Source organism: Dermochelys coriacea, chromosome 15, assembly GCF_009764565.3.
Source record: "Dermochelys coriacea isolate rDerCor1 chromosome 15, rDerCor1.pri.v4, whole genome shotgun sequence".
Taxonomy (NCBI): Eukaryota; Metazoa; Chordata; order Testudines; family Dermochelyidae; genus Dermochelys; species Dermochelys coriacea.
In genome coordinates, this window is record NC_050082.1 from 10,765,969 (window position 1) to 10,787,150 (window position 21,182).

Here is a 21,182-nt window from a genome sequence, read left to right on the forward strand (position 1 = left end):
AGGCTTCTCTGCTCCTTGAAGTCCTTAAACCATGATTTGAGACTTCAACAGCTCAGACATAGGTAAGGTTTTTCGTAGGAGTGGGTGGGTGAGATTCTGTGGCCTGCGCTCTGCAGGAAGTCGGACTAGATGATCAGAATGGTCCCTTCTGACCTTAGTATCTATGAATCTATAAGAAGTCTGGAGATAAATATGAGAAAGGAGGGACAGGCAGTAGAAACAAAAGTGAAACTGTTTGAGCAGCATATTCCAGAAGTCTTGAGGTCCGAGCGTAGCCCTCATTGATTTGAGATTTACTATAGCATTTTCTCAATGGACGAGAAAACCTATAATGGCAACAGGCCATAAAAGAGACCCACCTTGTGTCTCATCTATCTCTGGAGTTGTGAAGAATATGTATTAAGGTTATAACAACCAACAAGAATACACTTTTATGTAGAAATCCATGATTAAATAGAGTTTTCCTGACTAGTGATTTAAATCAAACCCACCCTGCTATCACCTCTCCAATTAAATGTTGGAACTCAGCCAGATTGTGCCCCTTTGAGATCAGATAATGATGAGTTCACACACCCAGTCATATACCCATTATAGTAACCATACCATCCCCATGCTTCTGCATGGACCCCAGTAGAGCTCCTGGATTTGATTACCCTCTTTGGAGATCTGCATGTACAATCCCATCTGGAGAAGAGTTGTCAGAATGCAGACATATACAAAACACTAACAGAGAAAATGAAGAAGAGGGAATGCAGTGCCGAGTCAATGCTAAGGAGCTCCAGCAGAAGTACCTGAATGCAAGGGACAAGAAGAAGACCTCCACTAATGCTTCCACTACCTGCCCATGCTATGAGGAACTGGACAGCACTTTTGTTAGCAATGCCATCACCATACCTAAGAAGGGATGGACAGTTTTCCACAAAGCACCCCAGACAACACAGCAAGCAACAGCCTTTGACACCATGTTGACCAAGATTTTCCGGGGCAGCCAAGAACTGTACAACATAGCAGATTCAGAAATTACATGAGACTCCCATGTCGACAATAGTGCCATAGTGACAATCACCCAGAAAATGCTGCAGAGTGGAGCTGTATCATTTAATATTATGCACTGTACTACAATACAGCGGCACTGGGAGATTTAAGCTAGTGTTCTCTGGGTATTGGCTCCCTACCACCACGTTCCCAAGCTGCTTCCTGCTAACTCTCCCTCCTTTCCCAGTCCACCATGCCCCTGCTCAAGATATTGGCACCACAAGGATTTAAAGAAAATGAAACACTGCATGGTAGGCATATTTATCGTAGAAGTAGATATAGAAAGAGAAACGGCAGTAGAAAAAGTACTTTGGCTCAATCCTTAATGTCCCCAGTTTTTAGGAAACTTGAGATTTTAGACTGTAAATTGTTCAAATTAGGCTACACAGACATTTCAAGTGGATATGGATTTTAAGCCATTAATGGCTACCTGAACCCCTTGGGTTCAGAACAATTACTGCAGAATTTTATTCATTTCGTAATGCACTTTATGCTGATTTGTGGGTGTCAAAGAAGAGAATTTAAGGGAAAGATTGTGCTCTATTTTGGCACAGACACTGAAAGGCAATGCAGCTTTCTCAAGACAGCCCATATCACTGGCGCTTCCTTCCATTCCTGTATCAGCAGAAGGGATACCATCCTGGTAAACAGCAGCACTGCATACCTCTCTGGTTTGCTCATTTTTTTGGTAAGTTAAATCACTTTGATTTAAATCAGTTCACCCTGCTGAGGGCTGACCTGGTAAGTCTTCAAACATGTTAAGGGCTGTTATAAAGAGGACACTGACCAATTGTTTTCCATATCCACCTGCAGACAGGACAAGTAATAATAAGTTTAAGGGATCAAGGGAAATTTAGGTTAGATATTAGGAAAAATTTTCTAAACATAATGATAGTTAACGCTGGAATAGGTTACCAGGGGAGATTGTGGAATCCCATCATTGGAGGTTTTTAAGAACAAGTTAGGGTATGTCTACATAAACACAGTTTCCAGCAAGCTGGAATGTCAACTACCACACGCTGTTTGTTTGGACCCTGCCACTTTGCACTAAAAGTTTAGTGTTTTGACCTACCCAGTTTCAAAGCGGAGGAGAACCAAGTGCAGTAGGAAGCTTCTGGTGTGTGGCAACAGAGCCCATGCAGACACTTAGGGTAAGTCTACACTGCAATTAAAACCCACAGCTGGCCTGTGCCAGCTGACTCAGGCTAAAGACCATTTAATTACAGTGTAGATGTTTGGGGACCCTTCCACGTTTCAGGGTCCCAGAGCCTGTGTTGCAACCCAAGACCAAACATCTACACTGCAATAAAAGAGCCTCTTAGCCTGAGCCTAGCTAGCCTCAGTCAGCTAGCATGGGCCAGCTGCGGGTATCTAATTGCAAGGTAGACTTACTCTAGGTCTCTGGGTGGGCCATGCTTACATACACTAGTGCACTTTGATCTACTCTGCTTTCAAAAGGGTATATAAAAGAATGCTAGAGAACTTTTAGTGGAAGTACAGACACACTCTTAATATGCAGCACATTAGTGCAAAGCAGATTTACAACCCAGCTTGCCATGAACTAAATATTCATATAGAGAAGCCCTTAGACATCTGTCAACAATGATCTAGGTATATTTGGTTCTGTCTCAGCACAGTAGGTGGACATGAACTAGATGACATCTGGAGGACCCTGCCATCCCCACATTAATATGATCATATGATTTCGCACTCCGAGCACTGATTCTGATCCTCAATGTTATACGCTTAATAGCCCTAGAACCTTGAGAGAGATTCTCAGAGTTTACATTTTTTTCAGCAAGACTCGTCTCAAAATTACATGGCATTCCATTAGTTAGGAGTGTGAAAACTCCAACCATCCCTCTTTTTTGCACAGAGCTCAGTAGATCCCCTGAATATTATGTGAAATAGGACCACTGACAAATCAAAACATACCGCAACAGTGGAACTGGCAGACAGGTGAGGAAGAAGAGACCAAAAGCAAGCTTGAAAAATAAGAACAGCATTAGCTCAATTATTTTCCTATATAGAGCATGATAATACCACTAATACAACTTAATACTTAGCACTCATAGTGCACTTTTTATCCTTGGATCTCTTCAAGCACAGACACAGGCACTATTTCCATTTTATAGACAAGAGAACTGAATCATTGAGAAATTAAGTGATTTGACCAAAGTCACAGTGGCAGAACTGGGAAGAGAATCTAGGTCTCCAAGGTCTCAGCCAGCTTCACCTCAACCATCTTAGACCTGGGTTCTATTCCCATCTCTGTTGTTATAACCTTGGTCAAGCAATTTAATCTTTCAGTGCATCATCTGACAGTTTAACATCACACCTTTATGTCCTGCTCAAGACAAGGCCTGAAAGCACATGATCTCGACGCTCTACCCACCTCCTCTGGCTCCCAGTTCACTTTCAATACCAGTTCCACATCCTCATCTTGATCTTCACTGCTATCAACAGATCTGGATCCAGCTGCATCACAGACCACCTCTCCATCATCCATAACCCAGGACTGCTGCAACCTTCTGGAACAATGTAGCTAACAAAGCCCAGAAATAAACACATGACAAATAAGAGTTCTGTTCACATGTTTCTTTTATGGAAAAAATTGCTAGAGATTAGGCAGAGCCAAAGTCTGATTTCTGAGCACGCTGCAAAACACATCTATTTGAACTTGAGAGGGTAGAAAAGCACTTGGAACATGACCATTCAGATTTAGTTTATCTGTGAAGTGCTTGGATATTTTGGCAACAAGCACTGCAGAAAAGCCTAGGATACCCTCTGGTGGGTAGGAATTAGTGTCCGGGCAAGTGGGGGATGAAGGGAGGAGACTGTGGAGTGTATACAATTTCCTGCAAAATTTTAGCTTTTCTTTTAAAATGTTTCTAGCCCCTATGGTTGCAAAATTTGCCTAGTGAAAATGAAGCAAATGTAAACTGATGCAATGTTCTCCTCCGGAATCTAAAAACAGCTTCAATGCCTTTTGCTGCTGTTCAGAGCTTTCACTGCTTTGCAACTTGATAAGACTTCTCAGGTTCACTGTTATTCAATACCCCAGGGCAACAGAAAATCTGACAACGGTGATTTTCTGCTATTGCTTAGCAAAGCTGGACCAGCAGCAGTCAGGTAATGCATAAAACCAAAAAGGTGTATAGAGGAAGGGTGAAGTTGCAGAACCATCCACTGCTTTGTAGCACTAGGAAAGGAGTGGAAGTAATGAAGATTCTGTCATAAGTCTCTTAGGACTGCTTCTACTCAAAGCATCTTGGAGTGGGATTTGGTTCAAGTTAAAAAGCGTACGATTGATTTCAAAGATGAAACCCCTCAGCAAGGCCCAGCCCATTCCTCCTTTCCAGCAGCCAAGGACTAAGTTTCACCAATGTGTTGCTGTTACTTTCACATTCACGTTTTGTATCATCCTCAGCTAGTAGGTATTTGATACAGTTGTCAATCTTTGCTATGATGTAAAATGAATGTTTGTAATTCTTCCAATACTTAAGAATTTGGTGATAGCATTCTCTGCCCCAGATGTGATGTCTGAAATGCTATTTTGTTAGTTAAAATGTTACTGGTCTTCTAGAAGAGCTTCTTTTGCTTTGGCTGTGGGTGGGAAATCTAGTATTTACTGGACACCCAACTGGTCTTCCGTCACTGTGGACCTCTCCCCTCCCTGGAGGGTGCTCCTTGCTCCCTAGAAACACATCATTGTTACTGGCTTACTCCTGGATCCTCAGTAACACATCTTCCCAGAGGAAATTAAGCTAAGTGGAGAGGTGTTTGTTTTGGGGAAGAACAGATTTGTTTTTCCCATCTCTCTCTCTCACCCCGTTTCCACACAGACACACACCCTGTTTTGTTGTTGATTTTAATATCCTAGATTTGGTCTAATTTCAGTATGGTGAAATGCAGAAGACTTTGTTCTATTAGAATCTATTCTCAGCTCTGTTAAAAATCAATGTAAGCAACCCATCAGACCCTCTGTTACCTTATCTGTAAGACAGACAACCTAAAGCGTTGCTCAGTAAAAACTGTAAAGCATACAAATTTATACTAGACAGTAGAAAAGGAAACCCATGATATGCTGGCTCCCAATCCAGTGCACTTTGCTGTAGGCTCAAGAGTACTCTGTGGAGGATGGTCTCTTTCAGAGTCATCCTATGCTGACACTGCTGAACAATGGCAGCTTAGTTTTGGCTGTTACCAGAAGATGTCAAATTTTAGAAAAGAACTAGAAGGTTCAGGGAAAATAAAGTTAGTCATTTGAATTACAATGAGCCACCAATGTGATTTGGCTGTGAAAAAAAGGCAATTGTAATCCTAGGATGTATTAGGCAAAGCAGTTCTACTAGAAATGGAGAAGTATTAATGACATTGTACAAGGCATCTGTAAGACCTCATTTGGATCCTGTGTACAATTTCAGTCACCCATGTTCAAGACAGATGAATTTAAACTGAAACAGGTCCGGAGAAGAGCTACTAGGATATGGGGATTGGAGAGTCTATCTTATGAAAGGATACTGGAAAAGCTTGGCTTGTTTAGTCTCACAAAAAGAAAACAGAGGGTATGACTGCTTTCAGTACATACATTAGGTACTCCTGGGGGAATTCTGCACCACTGCCCATGTGCAGAATTCATGTCCCCAGGAGATTTCTTTGCTTCCTCGCAGAAAAATGACTTCTGACAGGAAAGCAAAGGGAAGCTGCAACAATGGTCACACACCCCTCCCGAGCAGCCCGGGCACATCGTTTCAGGCCTCCAGAGCAGTCAGCAGAAAGGTATATCACTGCAGGGGTGGGGACCCCCTGGCCAGCAGCTCCTATCCTGCACCTAGATCAGCTGCTAATTTTGACTGGGGCTGGGTCAGACGCACCCCCAGAAACCTCCCCCAGTGCAGGAAACTTCCCATCCTCCTCTCCTAACTTCCAGTCCCCATTGCTCCTCAGATGTGGGAGGAGGGGTCACAGTGCAGGGAGCTGCTCCCCTGCCTGCCCAACCCCCATGCATCCAGACCTCTCCATACCCAGACCCCCTGCAAAGCCCCACCCCTGTCAGAATCCAGTCACAAAACCCCCTGCACCCGAACCCTCACCCCCTGGCACTCAGAGCCCCCCACCAAGCCTCATTCCCCACAGAGAAACACACATCCTGCTGAGCCCCAACCACCTTCACCTGGACCCCCCTGCAGAGTCCCATTGTCCCTGCACCTGAAATCCCCCAACAAGCCCCTGTGCATCAGAACTCTACTGCATCCAGACACCGCACAGAGCAGCCTGCAGCCAGATTGCTCCACACAGAACCCTCTCACCCCACATCTGTATCCCCCTCACATTACCCTCTCCACATGTGGATCCTGCTGGGCTGAGGCTGCCAACCACACCTGATGTGCCTGGTGTGGACGGGCAGGTTCTCAAAATGTTTCTGGGGCAGGTCTGGGCCTTGTGCTGTGTCATGGTCAGGTGCAGCCTCACTGCCAAGTTCATGTCCCCAGGGGAAGGGGGGAACTGCACAGTGATCTCCGACATCTGTGCAGCCAGTGGCCTGTGTTCCCCATTGTCATGCTGGAGCCTCCACGTTTATTTATTGACAAATAAAATTTGTAGTGTATACACCAGGGCTTAGATTGGCTTAAGTATATCGTACAGGGTGTGCAGCATAGTTAAGTCGACCTACCCTTCTAATGTAGACCAGCTCTAAAACTCTATGATTCTAAATAAGAACATTTAGATCTGTGAAGTTTGAAGTTGGTGAGTGCTATAAGTTAGCGTAAAATTAAAACAAAATTTGCCATACACAGTGAAAAGTTTGAGAAGTTTTTTTGTTTACAGTGAAAGTACAGTCCCTGCTAACCAAAGGGGAGAAAGGGAAATATTTTATATTTAGACAGATAGGACTTATTGCAGTTGGCTCCAATAGCCCTGAAAAGAATGTTTTAAAGAACGCTTTACACAAACATCTATCAGACTAAATAATACAGAAGTAAAAACTGAAGAAATTGAACAGAAAGTGCAGCAAGAGTAGGCAAGTTCAGAAGCTGTTTAAATACTGCCTAAAACTGTATTAGAAATAGGTGGTGCTGGTTAGAAGACAACTTTTCACCCTTCAGAAGCGGGACTGAGCGCATGTCTTCACTAACATGGCCATGTAGTTGCAGCACCAGCACTGGAAGAGAGCTCTCCCAGCGCTGTTAAAAAAAAAACCTCCATGAGGAGAATGGTTCCCAGCACTGGTGCACTGTCTACACTGGCACTTCACAGCACTGAAACTTGCACCACTCAGGGGGGTGTTTTTTCACCCATCATTATACTACCTAAGCACTAAAAAAGTCATTTAGATTCACAAAGAAGACATATCAGAATCTGACCTTCCCTTCTTCCAGGGTCTGGAAAGCCTACTGTTTTAGAAAGTGAGATACTTTCTCGCCAATTATTGCAGGAAAGGTAAACTAATGTATGGACTTTGAAGATTTTTGCTCAATCTTATCTCCTGCAGTACTTCATTTAATAGTTCAGCACTTTTGAGAGAATGTGTTAAGTCTTGATCTCAAGTTTCATCCTAGGCTTTGTCAACTACACTGCCAAAAGGCCACTGCTTTCTCATTGTGAAAAGAAAGAAAGGCTGTCCATTATACTGTAGATCTTGACAATCAAGCCCAAGGCCTTACTCATCCTGAACACAGTTCATGCATTCAGCACTCACTTCTAAAAGAATTTGCTATCATACTAAGTGTCAGCAGATCCTGAAGATTCATTTTAATTGGTCTGCAGAAGTTTGAAAACACAATGCAGCACTTCCATTTATATCCTGGATTCAGAATAAAAGTATAAAGAGCTATGACTATGGTAAATGATCAAAAGCAAAGGTTAAAACTGAGTAACTGATCAAAAGCATAACCTGTGTTGGAGAGATGTGCACTTGGTCAGATACCATTTTGCACTTTCGAAGTTTATGGGGTATTTTTCTGACCTGTGATTAACTGATACTATCATTTCTCTGTAGCATTTGAATTAGACCAGCAGTTCCCAAACTTTAACCGCCTGTGAATCCCTTTCATTAAAATGTCAAGTCTCATGAATCCCCTCCTAAAAATGAATATTTCCAGGGATTTTCTCCTTTACCTAATTATAAAAGCAGTGATCTTGGAAATATAAAATTTGTTTTTATGACACGCTTATTGCACACTATTTATTATTAATTACTACTTATTACAATATTTTATTACATTATGAAAACAGCAACACTCTTCCAAGATCTCACTTTCGTAGCTTGTATCACTTTGAATAACCCTGTTATAAGACACGGCTCCTATGTTTCATCAAGGAGTATCAGATGTGAAACAGCATGAAGGTATTTAAGAAGCCAACTCAATGAGTTCCTCCTACACAAGCATTCAGGTCTTGAGCAGTCCAGGCAAACAATGCACGTTACAACACAGCTTAAACTTGTTCTTCATAATAAATTTTAAAAAACAATACTAGCTGCCTATTTAATTTTTAAAACAGCAAAAATTATCTACCTCCCTTTCCATTTCTTCTAAGGAGTCTTGAAGTTTAAATCTCCTCAGTGTGATAGATATGCTTGCTTTGATCTGCTTAGCTCTTGGAAGTCCAGGGGCTCCGGACTGCTGGTCCCATGCTGCCCAGGGTTCCTAGGGACAACTCTATCTGCCATTAGGGAATTTTTTCCCCCCGAGAACCCCCTGTAACCTTTCGCAAACCCCAGTTTGGGAACCACTGAATTAGACTAAATGGAAACAAGTCGGCCAAACAGAATACAGGGATGCAGTATGGTTACTGAATTGGTTACTACAGTCTAAGTATGTGCAGGAGGGGAAAAAAATTATAATCATCTTTTTAATCTAGCAGAGAAAAGGATAGCACAATTCAAAGGCTGGAAGTTGAAGCTAGTGAATTCAGACTGGAAATAAGATGTCAATTTTTAATGGTGAGAGTAATTAACCATTGAAATAATTTACCTAGAGTCATGTTGGATTCTCCATAACTGACTTTTTAAATGAAGATTAGACATTTTTCTAAAAAGATATAGTCTAGGAATTCTTTTGGGGAAGTTCTATGACCTGTGCCATACAGGATGGCTAGATCACCACAATGGTCCCTCCCAGCCTTAGAATCTAAGACTCTATAAATCTATGAATTCACAACTGAATGAGAGTTTAGTTCTCAAGAAAAGTCAGACACTTTAAAATATTTTGCTCTACAATAGTTCTGTTCCTTTGAAGCAGAGAAATCAATTTACAAACTAAACTAATTTCATTCAACACACCTGTAAAGTATCTAAGGGTAAATAACAGGGCTGTCAAAAGAATTAAAAAAATTAACCATGATTAATCACGATTAAACAATAGAACACCATTTATTTAAATATTTTTGGATGATTTCTACATTTTCAAATATATTGATTTCAGTTACAACACAGAATACAAGGTGTACAGTGCTCACTTTATAATTATTTTTGATTACAAGCGTTTGCACTATAAAAAGAAAGTATTTTTCAATTCACTTAATTCAAGTACTGCAATGCAATCTCTATCATGAAAACTGAACGTATAAATATAGAATTATGTACAAAAATACTGCATTCAAAAATAAAAATGTAAAATTTTAGAGCTTGCAAGTCTACTCAGTCCTACTTCTCATTCAGCCAATCGCTCAGGCAAACAAGTCTGTTTACATTTGCAGGAGATAATGCTGTCCCCTTCTTGTTTACAATGTCACCTGAAAATAAGAACAAGCATTCTCATGGCACTGTGGTAGCCAGCATCACTAGATATTTACGTACCAGATGCGCATGCTTCAGCCACCATTCCAGGGGACATGCGTCCATGTTGATGATGGGTTCTGCTCGAAAACCATCCAGAGCAGTGCAGACCGACGCATGTTCATTTTCATTATCTGAGTCAGGTGCCACCAGCAGAAGGTTGATTTTCTTTTTTGGTGGTTCAGGTTCTGTAGTTTTCACATCAGAGCGTTGCTCTTCTAAGACTTCTGAAAGCATGCTCCCTACCTCGTCCCTCTCAGATTTTGGAAGGCACTTCATATTCTTAAATCTTGGATCAAGTGCTGTAGCTATCTTTACAAATCTCACATTGATACCTTCTTTGCATTTTGTCAAATCTGCAGTGAAAGTGTTTTTAAAACGAACATGTGCTAGGTTATCATCCGAGAGTGCTGTAACACGAAATTACGGCAGAATGCAGGTAAAACAGAGTAGGGGACGTACAATTCTCCCCCAAGGAGTTCAGTCACAAATTTAATTAACGCATTTTTTTTTTAACAAGCGTCATCAGCATGGAAGCACGTCCTCTGGAATGGTGGCCGAAGCATGAAGGGGCATATGAATGTTTGGCATATCTGGCACCTAAATACCCTACAATGCTGGCTACAAAAGTGCCATGCAAATGCCTATTCTCACTTTCTGGTGACACTGTAAGTAAGAAGAGGACAGCATTATCTCCTGTAAATGTAAACAAACTTGTTTGTCTTAGCGATTGGCTGAACAAGAAGTAGGACTGAGTGAACTTTTAGCTTCTGAGGTTTTACAGGTTTTTTTTAGTTACATAACTGCACTCAAAAGCAAAACAATCTACATTTGTAAGTTGCACTTTCAGGACAAAGACTGCACTACAGTACTTGTATGAGGTGAATTGAAAAATACTATTTCTTCTGTTTATCATTTTTACAGTGCAAATATTTATAATCAAAATATACACTTTGATTTCAATTACAACACAGAATATAAGATATATATGAAAATGTAGAAAAACATCCAAAATATTCAATAAATTTCAACTGGTAGTCTTGTTTAACAGTGCGATTAAAACTGCAATTAATTTATTTAATAGTGATTAATTTGAGTTAATCGCATGAGTTAACTGCAATTAATCGACAGCCCTAGTAAAAATGATCACTTTCCCACTCAGATACTCTCATCATTGAGGTGAAAAAGGAACTGTTCAACTATGCACAGCAACAGTTTAAAAAAAAAAAAAAATCACACTTCACAGGAAGTGAAGAACGTAAGAAGCTGAAACTGCAAGGAAAATTTAGACGGAAAACTTTTACTCAAGTTGGAATCTAATATGAAACTTGCATTAATACTCCTATAATCTCCTTTAATCTCTTTAATGACTTCAGGACCACAATTTTTACATCTAAGCCAGCAGACGGTATCACTCTCCAGTTGTTGTACAATACCCCTTAACACTATTGGGGGAGATTGGCTCAATATTGACTTGCAAAGAAGACTCCCACCCACAGAATCACCAACACCACCATGCCTGCAGCAGTACATCTGCAGCTTTTGGAGATTTCAAATCCAAGTAGTGGTCCTACCTATCCCTATATAATTTTGATGTCAGATGGGGATCACAGGAGAACGTGGCATGGCTCCAGGCCTCTAGAAGCAGTCTGTCATTAATCCAAGCTGAAGTTATTACAAAATTTGCACTGTGCTCAATTTAGTCCCCACTGTTTTTTACTTCATGATCAGGAAACAACCTCGAGTTACCATTTAACTACATAAATTCCAGTACTACTCCCCACCCAGCTTCAGTTGACCCTCTGTTCCTTGTCCCGAAGTCTTTTTCAGTCTAGTCTTGCCTAGATTAGTGCACAATCTAAAAAGGCAAAGCATAGGGGAAAAGGGATTTAACCAATGAGCAATGCAATAAGGGTGGAGACAGGTACATAACTCATGTTTGTTATTCCAAATGTACTATAGGACAACTCCACTGACACCAGATAATACAGATATACAATGGTTAACAGTGAAATTTGGCTGTAGATTTCAGTTCTTGACAAATTTAAGAGTAAAAAGTTAAATTCTATCTTCATATATGAGCACAACTCCCACTGAAGTCTTCAGGTGATATGACTAATTAGGGGTAGAATTTAGCCCTGTATGTTTTGTGATTCCTCTCCTAAAAAAGTTAGTATAATAAGAAGATAATTTTTAAATTTTAATTTATTGTAATCAGCCTCACATCCCCAAAGTGTCCTCACTGAAGAGCTCACTCAAGTTAGCCTAGCTGAAGTGAGAGCAGCCATGCTACAAAACAACACTTGAGCTGCACAGAGTAATTTTCTTTGAAGCTGAGGAACTGTGCTAACTTAGGGCATAGCTACACTTACAGATGTAGAGCGCTTTGAGTTAAACCAGCCTTCGTAGAGCACAGTAGGGAAAGCGCTGCAGTCTGTCCACACTGACAGCTTCAAGCACACTCGCGTGGCCACATTTGCGGCACTTGCAGCGGCATTGGGAGCGGTGCATTATGGGCAGCTATCCCAGCATGCAAGTGACAGCAACATGCTTTTCAAATGGGAAGGGGGGGAAGTGTGACAGGGAGTGCGTTGTGTGTACGTGAGAGGAGAAAGAGTGGGGGGCTCTTTTTGGGGGGCTGAGAGCATGTCAGCATGCTGCCTCGTAAGTTCAGACAGCAGCAGACTCCCCTTCCCCCCGCCCCTCCCTCTCCCTCTCTCTCACACAGAATTCCATAGTAATGGTAGCTTTGTCTCCGAGCAGATAAGCAGCTGACCGTCAGAAATGGAGCTTTCAAACGGCATATCCGCATTCCCACAGCAAGTTCAAAACAATGAGAAGAGTGGCCGCTTAACTTAAGGGGATTATGGGACATTTCCGGACGCAGATCAGAGCGCAGTAATGCAGTACCTCGTCTACATTGGCACCGTGGCACTCCAGCAGTGGGGCAGCAAACGTTATTCCACTCGCCAAGGTGGAGTACCAGCAGCGCTGTAGCCACGGAGTCAGAACGCTCTAGGTGCCTTGCCAGCGTGGACGGGTAGTGAGCTAGTGTGCCCGGTGCTCCTTTATTGCGCTGTAACTCACAAGTGTAGCCTATAGATTAATGATGGGCCAGTCTATTTGACTTAAAAGCATCACACCAAACTTGAGCTAACCACCTTTTTTGTAGGGGGGAAAAGCTGGACCTGAGCTAGGGGCAACACTGAGTTATAACTCAAGTTACCTATGAAGTGAAGACAAGACCACAAAATTTTGAATCTAAATACACTGTAAACACACAGCTGATTAGACATCACCATGGGACAAGGATAGCATTGTGTGTTTGAGAGCACCTTGCTTGCTGAGTGATTTGACAGTTCACAAAACTGAATTTCCATATAAGCATACCTGTCCCATTTCTTTTAACAACAACATTTGATAGACACACCTGGTATGCTAATTTGTGTAATCAGAGATTTCACTCAATTTAATAAAACCACTAAAAATGACATCATGGGTACTTTAATGATGCTGACCCCATAACGTGAACACCCTGTTAAATAGAAAGCTTTCATGACTATACCTCTGTATAAAGTCTCCTTAAACAAAATCGCGCTGTTGTAATGGCTGTTTTATAACAGTTGTTTTGGTTACAATATTTACATGATAAGGATTAATGAACTTGTTATTCCTAAATAAATAGTAATAAATTAATTTCCATCTCTTCTGTACTGGGCTGAGAAGCCTCCTCCTAATACTACTTCTTCATAGCCCAAGAGTTTGATGCCAAATATAGGGACCATTCCACTGCCTGAATCTTCATTCTGAACTTTATAAGTGACCAAATCAGAATTAAAAGGCTACTGACTGAGTACAGAATCTGCTTTTTCACTCTGATCCTTCATCCTCCCTGACTCACTCACATGGAAAATATTCAGTCACACCATGTTCTATGTTACACTTAGCCATAGTATTGGGAAAGGGTGAGATTGAAGTTATAAAGGAAATATACATCTGTTGTGTTAGGAGGCATCCTCATTCTCCTTGTCTTCTGTAAAACCAAGGTTTGGAGAACCTTTTATGGCTTCAGAAAACAAGAAACAGACAAAGAGACCCATTTCCAGAATGGGTAAGAAAAAGGGGGACTCACATCAGGAGTTGAAAATTTAGACACCTGCTAACCAGAGACAAAGAAGAGATGCATGCTACTTTCCCTTCCAAATAGGTTCCAATGGAAGCATCCTAGAGAGAATAGTGTACTCTTTGCACCACAAGCTGCTAGGAAACAAGGAGGGGCTGGGCTTTTTCCACAAAGTTACCATCCACAGATCCTGCTGCCTTCATCCCCTTCTTTTGTATTGGTGTCAACTTTTTTATGTCTGATGTTTGAATCTTCACCACCTATTAACCTCTGCCACACACACCCCTGCAGTTACTATGATGGACAGCCACTTCCCCCTCCCTCCCCTTGGTGCTCCTAAAGAGGGAAAACTCCTTTCTGATTGATGAGACATTCTCAACACATACCCACTTCCCGGCTTGGAAGACAGGTTGGGGAGATTCCCACTCTGCCTCTACTCACCCCCTATGCAATACTTCTGCTGTCACCTTCCACCAAAGGAGGAGTAAACTCATAATTCTGATGCTCATGAGTTTCCAGAACAATTCAGTAGTAATTGCATCAGTTCAGTTTCACCATTGGTCAGAACTTTAAGCAGTAGCACTGAAACAAACTACATTCTTATGAGCTTCGTTTGACTACTGCAGGAACTTGGCAGAAAAAGTTTCCCCACTCACCATTAGCAAGCATTTTCATTCAACACTTTTTAAAACAACATTTCCTTCTGCCACTTGTTCCACATTGCATATCAAGATTAGCCATTCCCAGGAAAACACTATTCATAGTCACACCAGAAAATAAATTCTTGTCACTCATTTTGAAATAGCTCCTCTGAAATACTAGGATCTATCTGGCCATTTAGAAACAATACAGCAGAGACTGAAAAGGCTCAAAGAAAAATAACAGTTGGCTACTGTTCTGGGTAGGGTTTAAATATGAAGATTGTACAAGAAATAGCCTGGAGAAGAAAAGTCAGAGAGCACTTGCTATATCTAAAAGGCATGATAAAAATGGATCAGTACTTTTCACTATGGCCCTTAATATGAGAAAAGTAATCACTGTGAAATAAAAATGCAGGTAAAATTAAAACAAATTAAAGAAAACACTTCATAAAATTTCAGCTTTATATCTGTAATACAAATAGAGTAAAATAGTGAAATACCAAAATTACAATTTCCTCACCACTTAAAAATTAACTTTTCTATCAACTGAAGCCTTAAAACATTCTGAGAAAACCATAGTATGGTATATTATCTGATTTTAAGTAAATCATTTCAGACAATGCTTGTGTCCTGTAATCAAATTCTGCAATTATTATTTTAGAAAAATACTTCACATAACACATAGGCAAGTCTCCAGATTTCAATGCAAGTGGAATTACAGTTTTAAATTATCTTGATTTACAAAGTTAAGTGACTCTATGATTAACATTGATAGTTATGCATGGCAAGATGAGGTGATCAAATATTATGCTTCAGGACAGAAGAGAAGCCCCTTAGGTGTCAGAAAAATCCTACAATCTTACACCTACAGCCATCCAGTAGGTAAGGTGTTTGGGGTTGGCTGCTGTCAAGGCAGGATACCCAACATACTAGAAATGGTATTATCCTATGGGACAGAAAAGCCATTCACTTTGATAAAGCTGCCCATTAAAGCACAAAAAGAGGCTTAGATCTAGCACATGGAGGGGAAATGAACCACCAACTGTGAAAGACCACAGATTCAATAGTTTTCCCAAGAAACACTAGTTTTCTACTTTACAATAAACATATTACTAGAACCATTAGAAGATTGCGTACAGAACTGTATTACCATACTTGGATAAAGAAATCCAGAGATTGTTGACAGCCGTGATGAGTAATTAAATGCTTTGCAGGCAGAGAAGAGTGCAAAAGCTATAATAGAATTGTTCAATTTCAAACTAGGTCTTTGCCATTCTTCTCACTACATTTCCCATGCTATGTTGATTAAAGCCCTACATATAAAGTGTAAACACCAGATACCTATATCAATATAATTTACTGTAAAAGCAAAATTACTCAATCTGTTCTGAGACTCGTGCATTATTCTGCTCTAGCAAGAAAGAGCCACAGCTCTATTAATGTATCAAGTGATTAAAATCCCAGCTAACTCCTATCTTCCGCTTCACTTGCTTAACATATGTAGACTACAAAAATATTAATCTCCGCCAGAATAAAAACTGAAGTGCTTTCGGTGGTTATCTTTAGTATTGTTCTAAAAACAGAACATGTAACAACCAACAATAACCACCACACCTATTTAAAAGGGAAAGGGAATCAAAGGCAGTGATAAAGATTTTCAGAAGCACTTAGACTGGAAAGATTCCTCATTGGCTCAATTGAATAAATGCAATGCCCCCTCCGCATATGGTACACCCTAAAGTCAAAAGCTCAAGTTTTTCTTCTTTTAATAATAATCTCATAAAACTTTCAAAAAACGTAAGAACTCCTGGCTTTACAACAACAAAATAACTTAAAAATATTAAAGAGTAAAGCACTACAATGCAAGTACTGCAATATTCTTCCAGGCAATTCAGCTGTTCCTTTGGCACCTTTGCACAATTAGGCTATCTGAAATATTTTCCTTTTAAATCCTTTAAATCATAAAAAGCAAGCTATGGAAGTCATCAAATCTTGAATCCCAACTAGGCCTGACAGAGGATCAGGACAGACACACAATGCCCCCTATTCTCTGTTGCTCTGTTTCACTTCTTCCCACAGAAACTGGCTTCTTCACCCTGTTTTTTTATTTCCTGAAGACAATATTATCAGGTTTCAGAGTAGCAGCCGTGTTAGTCTGTATCCGCAAAAAGAAACCGATGAAGTGAGCTGTAGCTCACGAAAGCTTAGGCTCAAATAAATGAGTTAGTCTCTAAGATGCCACAAGTATTCCTGTTCTTTTTACAATATTATCAGTATGTGAAAAAAAACTCTGCCAGTCTTAACAAGAGAGCTATTCTGATCTAGATATGGATCTGGAGCTAAAGTTAGGGAGAATTAATACCCACTACCTTTTAACTGCAGGAAGCTGGGTCTAAGAGGAGTTTAGTGTCACACCTATAACCACGAACGTGCCCAAGTACCCTAAAAGGACTTCCTGCTGCTACAAAAGGGGTTGAGGGAGCAGCACTCATTGTTTATAGAGAGGCCTACTTACATTTGCAGCCGTTCAAAGGAGTATCTCCGGTCACTCATTTCTATAAACGCCCGTGCAGAATAAGCGCCCAGTTCCGCAGTTACAGATTTACCCGACACCACAGACCTCGCGCCCAGAGCTCCCCACTGCCTCCTCTGTGGGTTCTTACACACTCCCTTCAGGGAGGAACGGGGCCGTCCAGCCCAGCCTCCGAGCCGCCGCTCCATCCCAGGAGAGAGATGCATCCCCGGCTCCTCACCCACCCGTCCCCAAGGACGACACCTGCTCCCCCGCACCCTGTCACAAGCCCGTCCCCGCGGGCCGCCTCCTCTCACACATCCCCGCACACACCACGCAGCCCTGCGCCCGGCCTATCCCCGGGTCCGTAGCGTTCCCCGCCGACCCTCCCCCTCCTCCGCCGGCCTGGCCCAGCTGCTCACCAGGAGTAGGTCTGCTCCGCCATGGCTGCTGCTAGGCGGCCGAGCTGCGCGGCGGTGGCCCAGCCCGGGCTCCTCCTCTTCACTTGCTCCGGGGCTCAGTGGCGGCCCCGCTGCGGCTCCCGGCCCAACATGGCGGCGACTGTAAGCAGGGAGGGGAGCGAAGGGGTCCCCGCCCGGCGCGGGGGGGCTGCTCAGTAGCCACGCCACAGGGCCGTGCTCGGGCGCCGACGACGGGCAGGCCTCATGACCGTGAAGGGGCGACGGCGTCCGGGCTGGGAGAAAGAGAAGGGGAAACTCCGCGTACCAAGGTCCAAGGCGAGGCCGCTCAGCCTCTGCTCGCGCACAGGGGGGCGGGGCCTCCGCTCGCGCGGGTCACATGCCCACAACACGCCCACGTGCCGCCGCCAGCCCACTGGCGCAGAAGCATTACGGAACCTGACGCGGCTGGGCCTGCCCGCGCTTCGTTCCCTGGGGTCCTCCAGAGCGGAGAGGCAGAGCCTTGTACCGGGAGTGCGACCGGTTCACTTTCTCTGGGGGTGCGGGCGTGTTGCCTATTTATTCCCCCCCTCGAGAACTGGGGACAGGAGCCTTCCGCGGGGGAATAGAGTCTGAGCTACTCACTCCCCTCAGCGCTGGGACATGGAGCCTGCCGGGGGGAGGGGGAGCCTGAGCTACTCACTCCCCTCAGCGCTGGGACATGGAGCCTGCCGGGGGGAGGGGGAGCCTGAGCTACTCACTCCCCTCAGAGCTGGGACATGGAGCCTTCCGCGGGTCGGAGCTAGTCTCTCCCCTCAGCGCTGGGACATGGAGCCTTCCGCGGGTCGGAGCTAGTCACTCCCTTCAGCGCTGGGACATGGAGCCTTCCGCGGGTCGGAGAGGGGGAGCCTGAGCTAGTCACTCCCCTCAGCGCTGGGACATGGAGCCTGCCGGGGGGAGGGGGAGCCTGAGCTACTCACTCCCCTCAGCGCTGGGACATGGAGCCTGCCGGGGGGAGGGGGAGCCTGAGCTACTCACTCCCCTCAGCGCTGGGACATGGAGCCTGCCGGGGGGAGGGGGAGCCTGAGCTACTCACTCCCCTCAGAGCTGGGACATGGACCCTTCCGCGGGTCGGAGCTAGTCTCTCCCCTCAGTGCTGGGACATGGAGCCTTCCGCGGGTCGGAGCTACTCACTCCCCTCAGTGCTGGGACATGGAGCCTTCCGCGGGTCGGAGCTAGTCTCTCCCCTCAGTGCTGGGACATGGCGCTTTCTGGGTGCGTGTGACCTGTTTATCCCAGGTAGGTGCAGGACTCGAGACTGCTCATTCTGAGCTATTACATTTCCCCCGCAGTGCAAGAAAAGTGCCTAGGGAGTAGAAGTAGGGTGGAGCCTGCACCCGGCCCCCTTCTTCGCAGCTCCGGGGGACAGTACGAGCCCGAGAAGCCACGCCCACCGCGTAAGGGGCTCCGCCCAGCACGGCTGCTTTGGGGGCGCGGTTCTCCTCTCCTGCAGGGAACCCGCTTCCCTGCCCGGTGCAACTGTCTTTGCGGCGGATGTTGCTAGGAGCTGATCTCCTCTCAGCTCTTCCGCCTTTATATGTAATCGGTGTAAACAACGCATTAGGAAGGAGCATAGAGGTTCGTGTATCTGATTCGAACCCTAAATGGTGGAGACAGAACAAAACTGGGCAGAATTCTGACCCGTCACACATCTGGTTTGTTTCTCTTAGTTCACTTGAGTTCTGCTGGCAGTGAAAGTCTGACTACTTGCTGGAAATCCCTCCTTCCAACTAGAAAGCTGGTTTGGGAAGTGTTAGCTGCAGTAGTTGGGAGTCTCCCCTCTGTTTTTTCCACCAAATGCATCCGATGAAGTGAGCTGTAGCTCACGAAAGCTTATGCTCTAATAAATTTGTTAGTCTCTAAGGTGCCACAAGTACTCCTGTTCTTTTTGCGAATACAGACTAACACGGCTGCTACTCTGAAACCTGTATGGAGGGAAAGGCCTTGGTAGGATCAGGTAGACTGGGAAGCTCTTACAGGGTACGATCAGTCTCTGAGGAAATGGGGGTAGACTCAGTGGAATGGCAAAAAGAAAAGGAGTACTTGTGGCACCTTGGAGACTAACAAATTTATTTGAGCATAAGCTTTTGTGAGTTCACGAAAGCTTATGCTCAAATAAGTTTGTTAGTCTCCAAGGTGCCACAAGTACTCCTTTTCTTTTTGCGAATACAGACTAATAGGGCTGCTACTCTGAAATCAGTGGAATGGGAAAATCTGAAGGAGTTTTTTGTAGTGAATAGGGTGAACTCTGGGAAGAGAGGCTACACATCAGAAGTTTGAAGGTGACATCCATTTTAAGGAGGGAGGGTGTGTCTGAGTCAAAATTATGCATATCTTTTTCTGACATGTTGCAGTTTGTGAGCCCCGAGAGTAATAGAGCCAGTTTAATAATTTAGGGCTGAGATGCCTAGGAACATCAGCACTGGCATATGAGATTAGATCTATGGTCCATCTAGTTCAGCATCCTATCTCTGACTGGCCAGCACCCAGATGCTTCAGAAGAAGATGCAAGAAACTCCAAAGTAGGCAGATGTGGGATAATCTGCCCCTCTCCCATGAAAATCTCATCCAAATCCCTGAAACTGGTTTAAACCCAGAAGCATGAGGTTTTATATTTTGTCCAAAATTTTTGTTAGCATTAACTATTAACCATATAAATGTCCAATCCTTTTTGAATCTTTCTACGGTCTTGGTCTTAATGATGTCCTGTGACAATGAGTTCCACGGTCTAATTTTGTTTTTTTTTTAAGTGTAAGAGGTTTTCCTGGGTTTCCCTAGCCACATTTCCACCTCTCTCACTCTGCTTGTAGAGTGCCATGTAATTGGTTGGTTGCCACCTTCCCCAGAAGTGACAACATTCGAGTGGGGGTCATGGGTAGATCTAGGACTCAGTCCTGTGAGCTCATGAGCTTCCTCAGTCAAAAGAAGTTGATAGTGAATGCTGGATTTGGCTATGTTTAGATATTTATTTAAAAATCTGGGGTGGTAAATGTAACTTTTGTTTCAAATCAACTTGGTTTTTGTCAATAGGTAGATGAGGTATGGGATTTGTGCATAGAGAGATAACTGCACTCCTCACAGTTCCTGAGGTTGCTACTCTGTTGTTTCCCGCATTACCTGGAAATGCTGAATTTATAATAGAAGATGCTATTGGCATTTAAAATGGATGTGCTAATCCAGCAATGCATGCATCTCATTAGCTTGTTTTCATTACTCCTCCTTGCTCAAGAAATATCCAGTAGTAGCTTCTATGTGATTCTCCAGTCCAAAAAATAGAGGAAAAAAAGAGGGAAACTCCCCTCCACCCCAAATTCACCTGCAGAGTGATCTCCTTCCAGTGCTGGGGGAGAACATGAGAGAAACACACTTACAGGGAATGTGGAAAGGGGGGGATACGCATGCATGCACACAGCTTGTCTTTTTGTCTACAAAGGCCAGACTTTATCTGCCTGGCGGGAGGGGAAACAAGCTAGGGGCCCAATCCTGCAAGTCTTAACTTCAGTGGAACTACTGAGGTGAGGAGGATCACACCCTAATTTAACACAAAAGTATATTTCTATTCCCACTTTTACACACCTGGATATGCATATTGAAGCCTTGAAAACCAACTGCTTTTCCCATTGCTGTTTCA

The 21,182-nt window shown here is 43.4% G+C and overlaps 1 protein-coding gene across 4 annotated transcripts in view; it reads right to left on the reverse strand.

Annotated features, from left to right (window-relative positions):
* The window catches only part of SPPL3 (signal peptide peptidase like 3), a 136,981-nt gene extending 118,618 nt beyond the window's left edge, over positions 1-18,363 (reverse strand). Inside the window, exon 1 of one of the 4 annotated variants that reach the window (XR_005288968.2) lies at positions 17,516-17,982. Coding sequence is in view for 2 of the 4 variants with exons in the window: in XM_038372822.2 (XP_038228750.1) it covers positions 17,516-17,538 (23 nt within the window). In the remaining 2 variants the exon portion in view is untranslated. Of the gene's footprint in view, positions 1-17,515 lie in introns of all 4 variants that reach the window. The other 3 variants (XM_038372822.2, XM_043498001.1, XM_038372823.2) reach the window with 3 other exon arrangements.
* Positions 18,364-21,182: the final 2,819 nt, after the last annotated feature.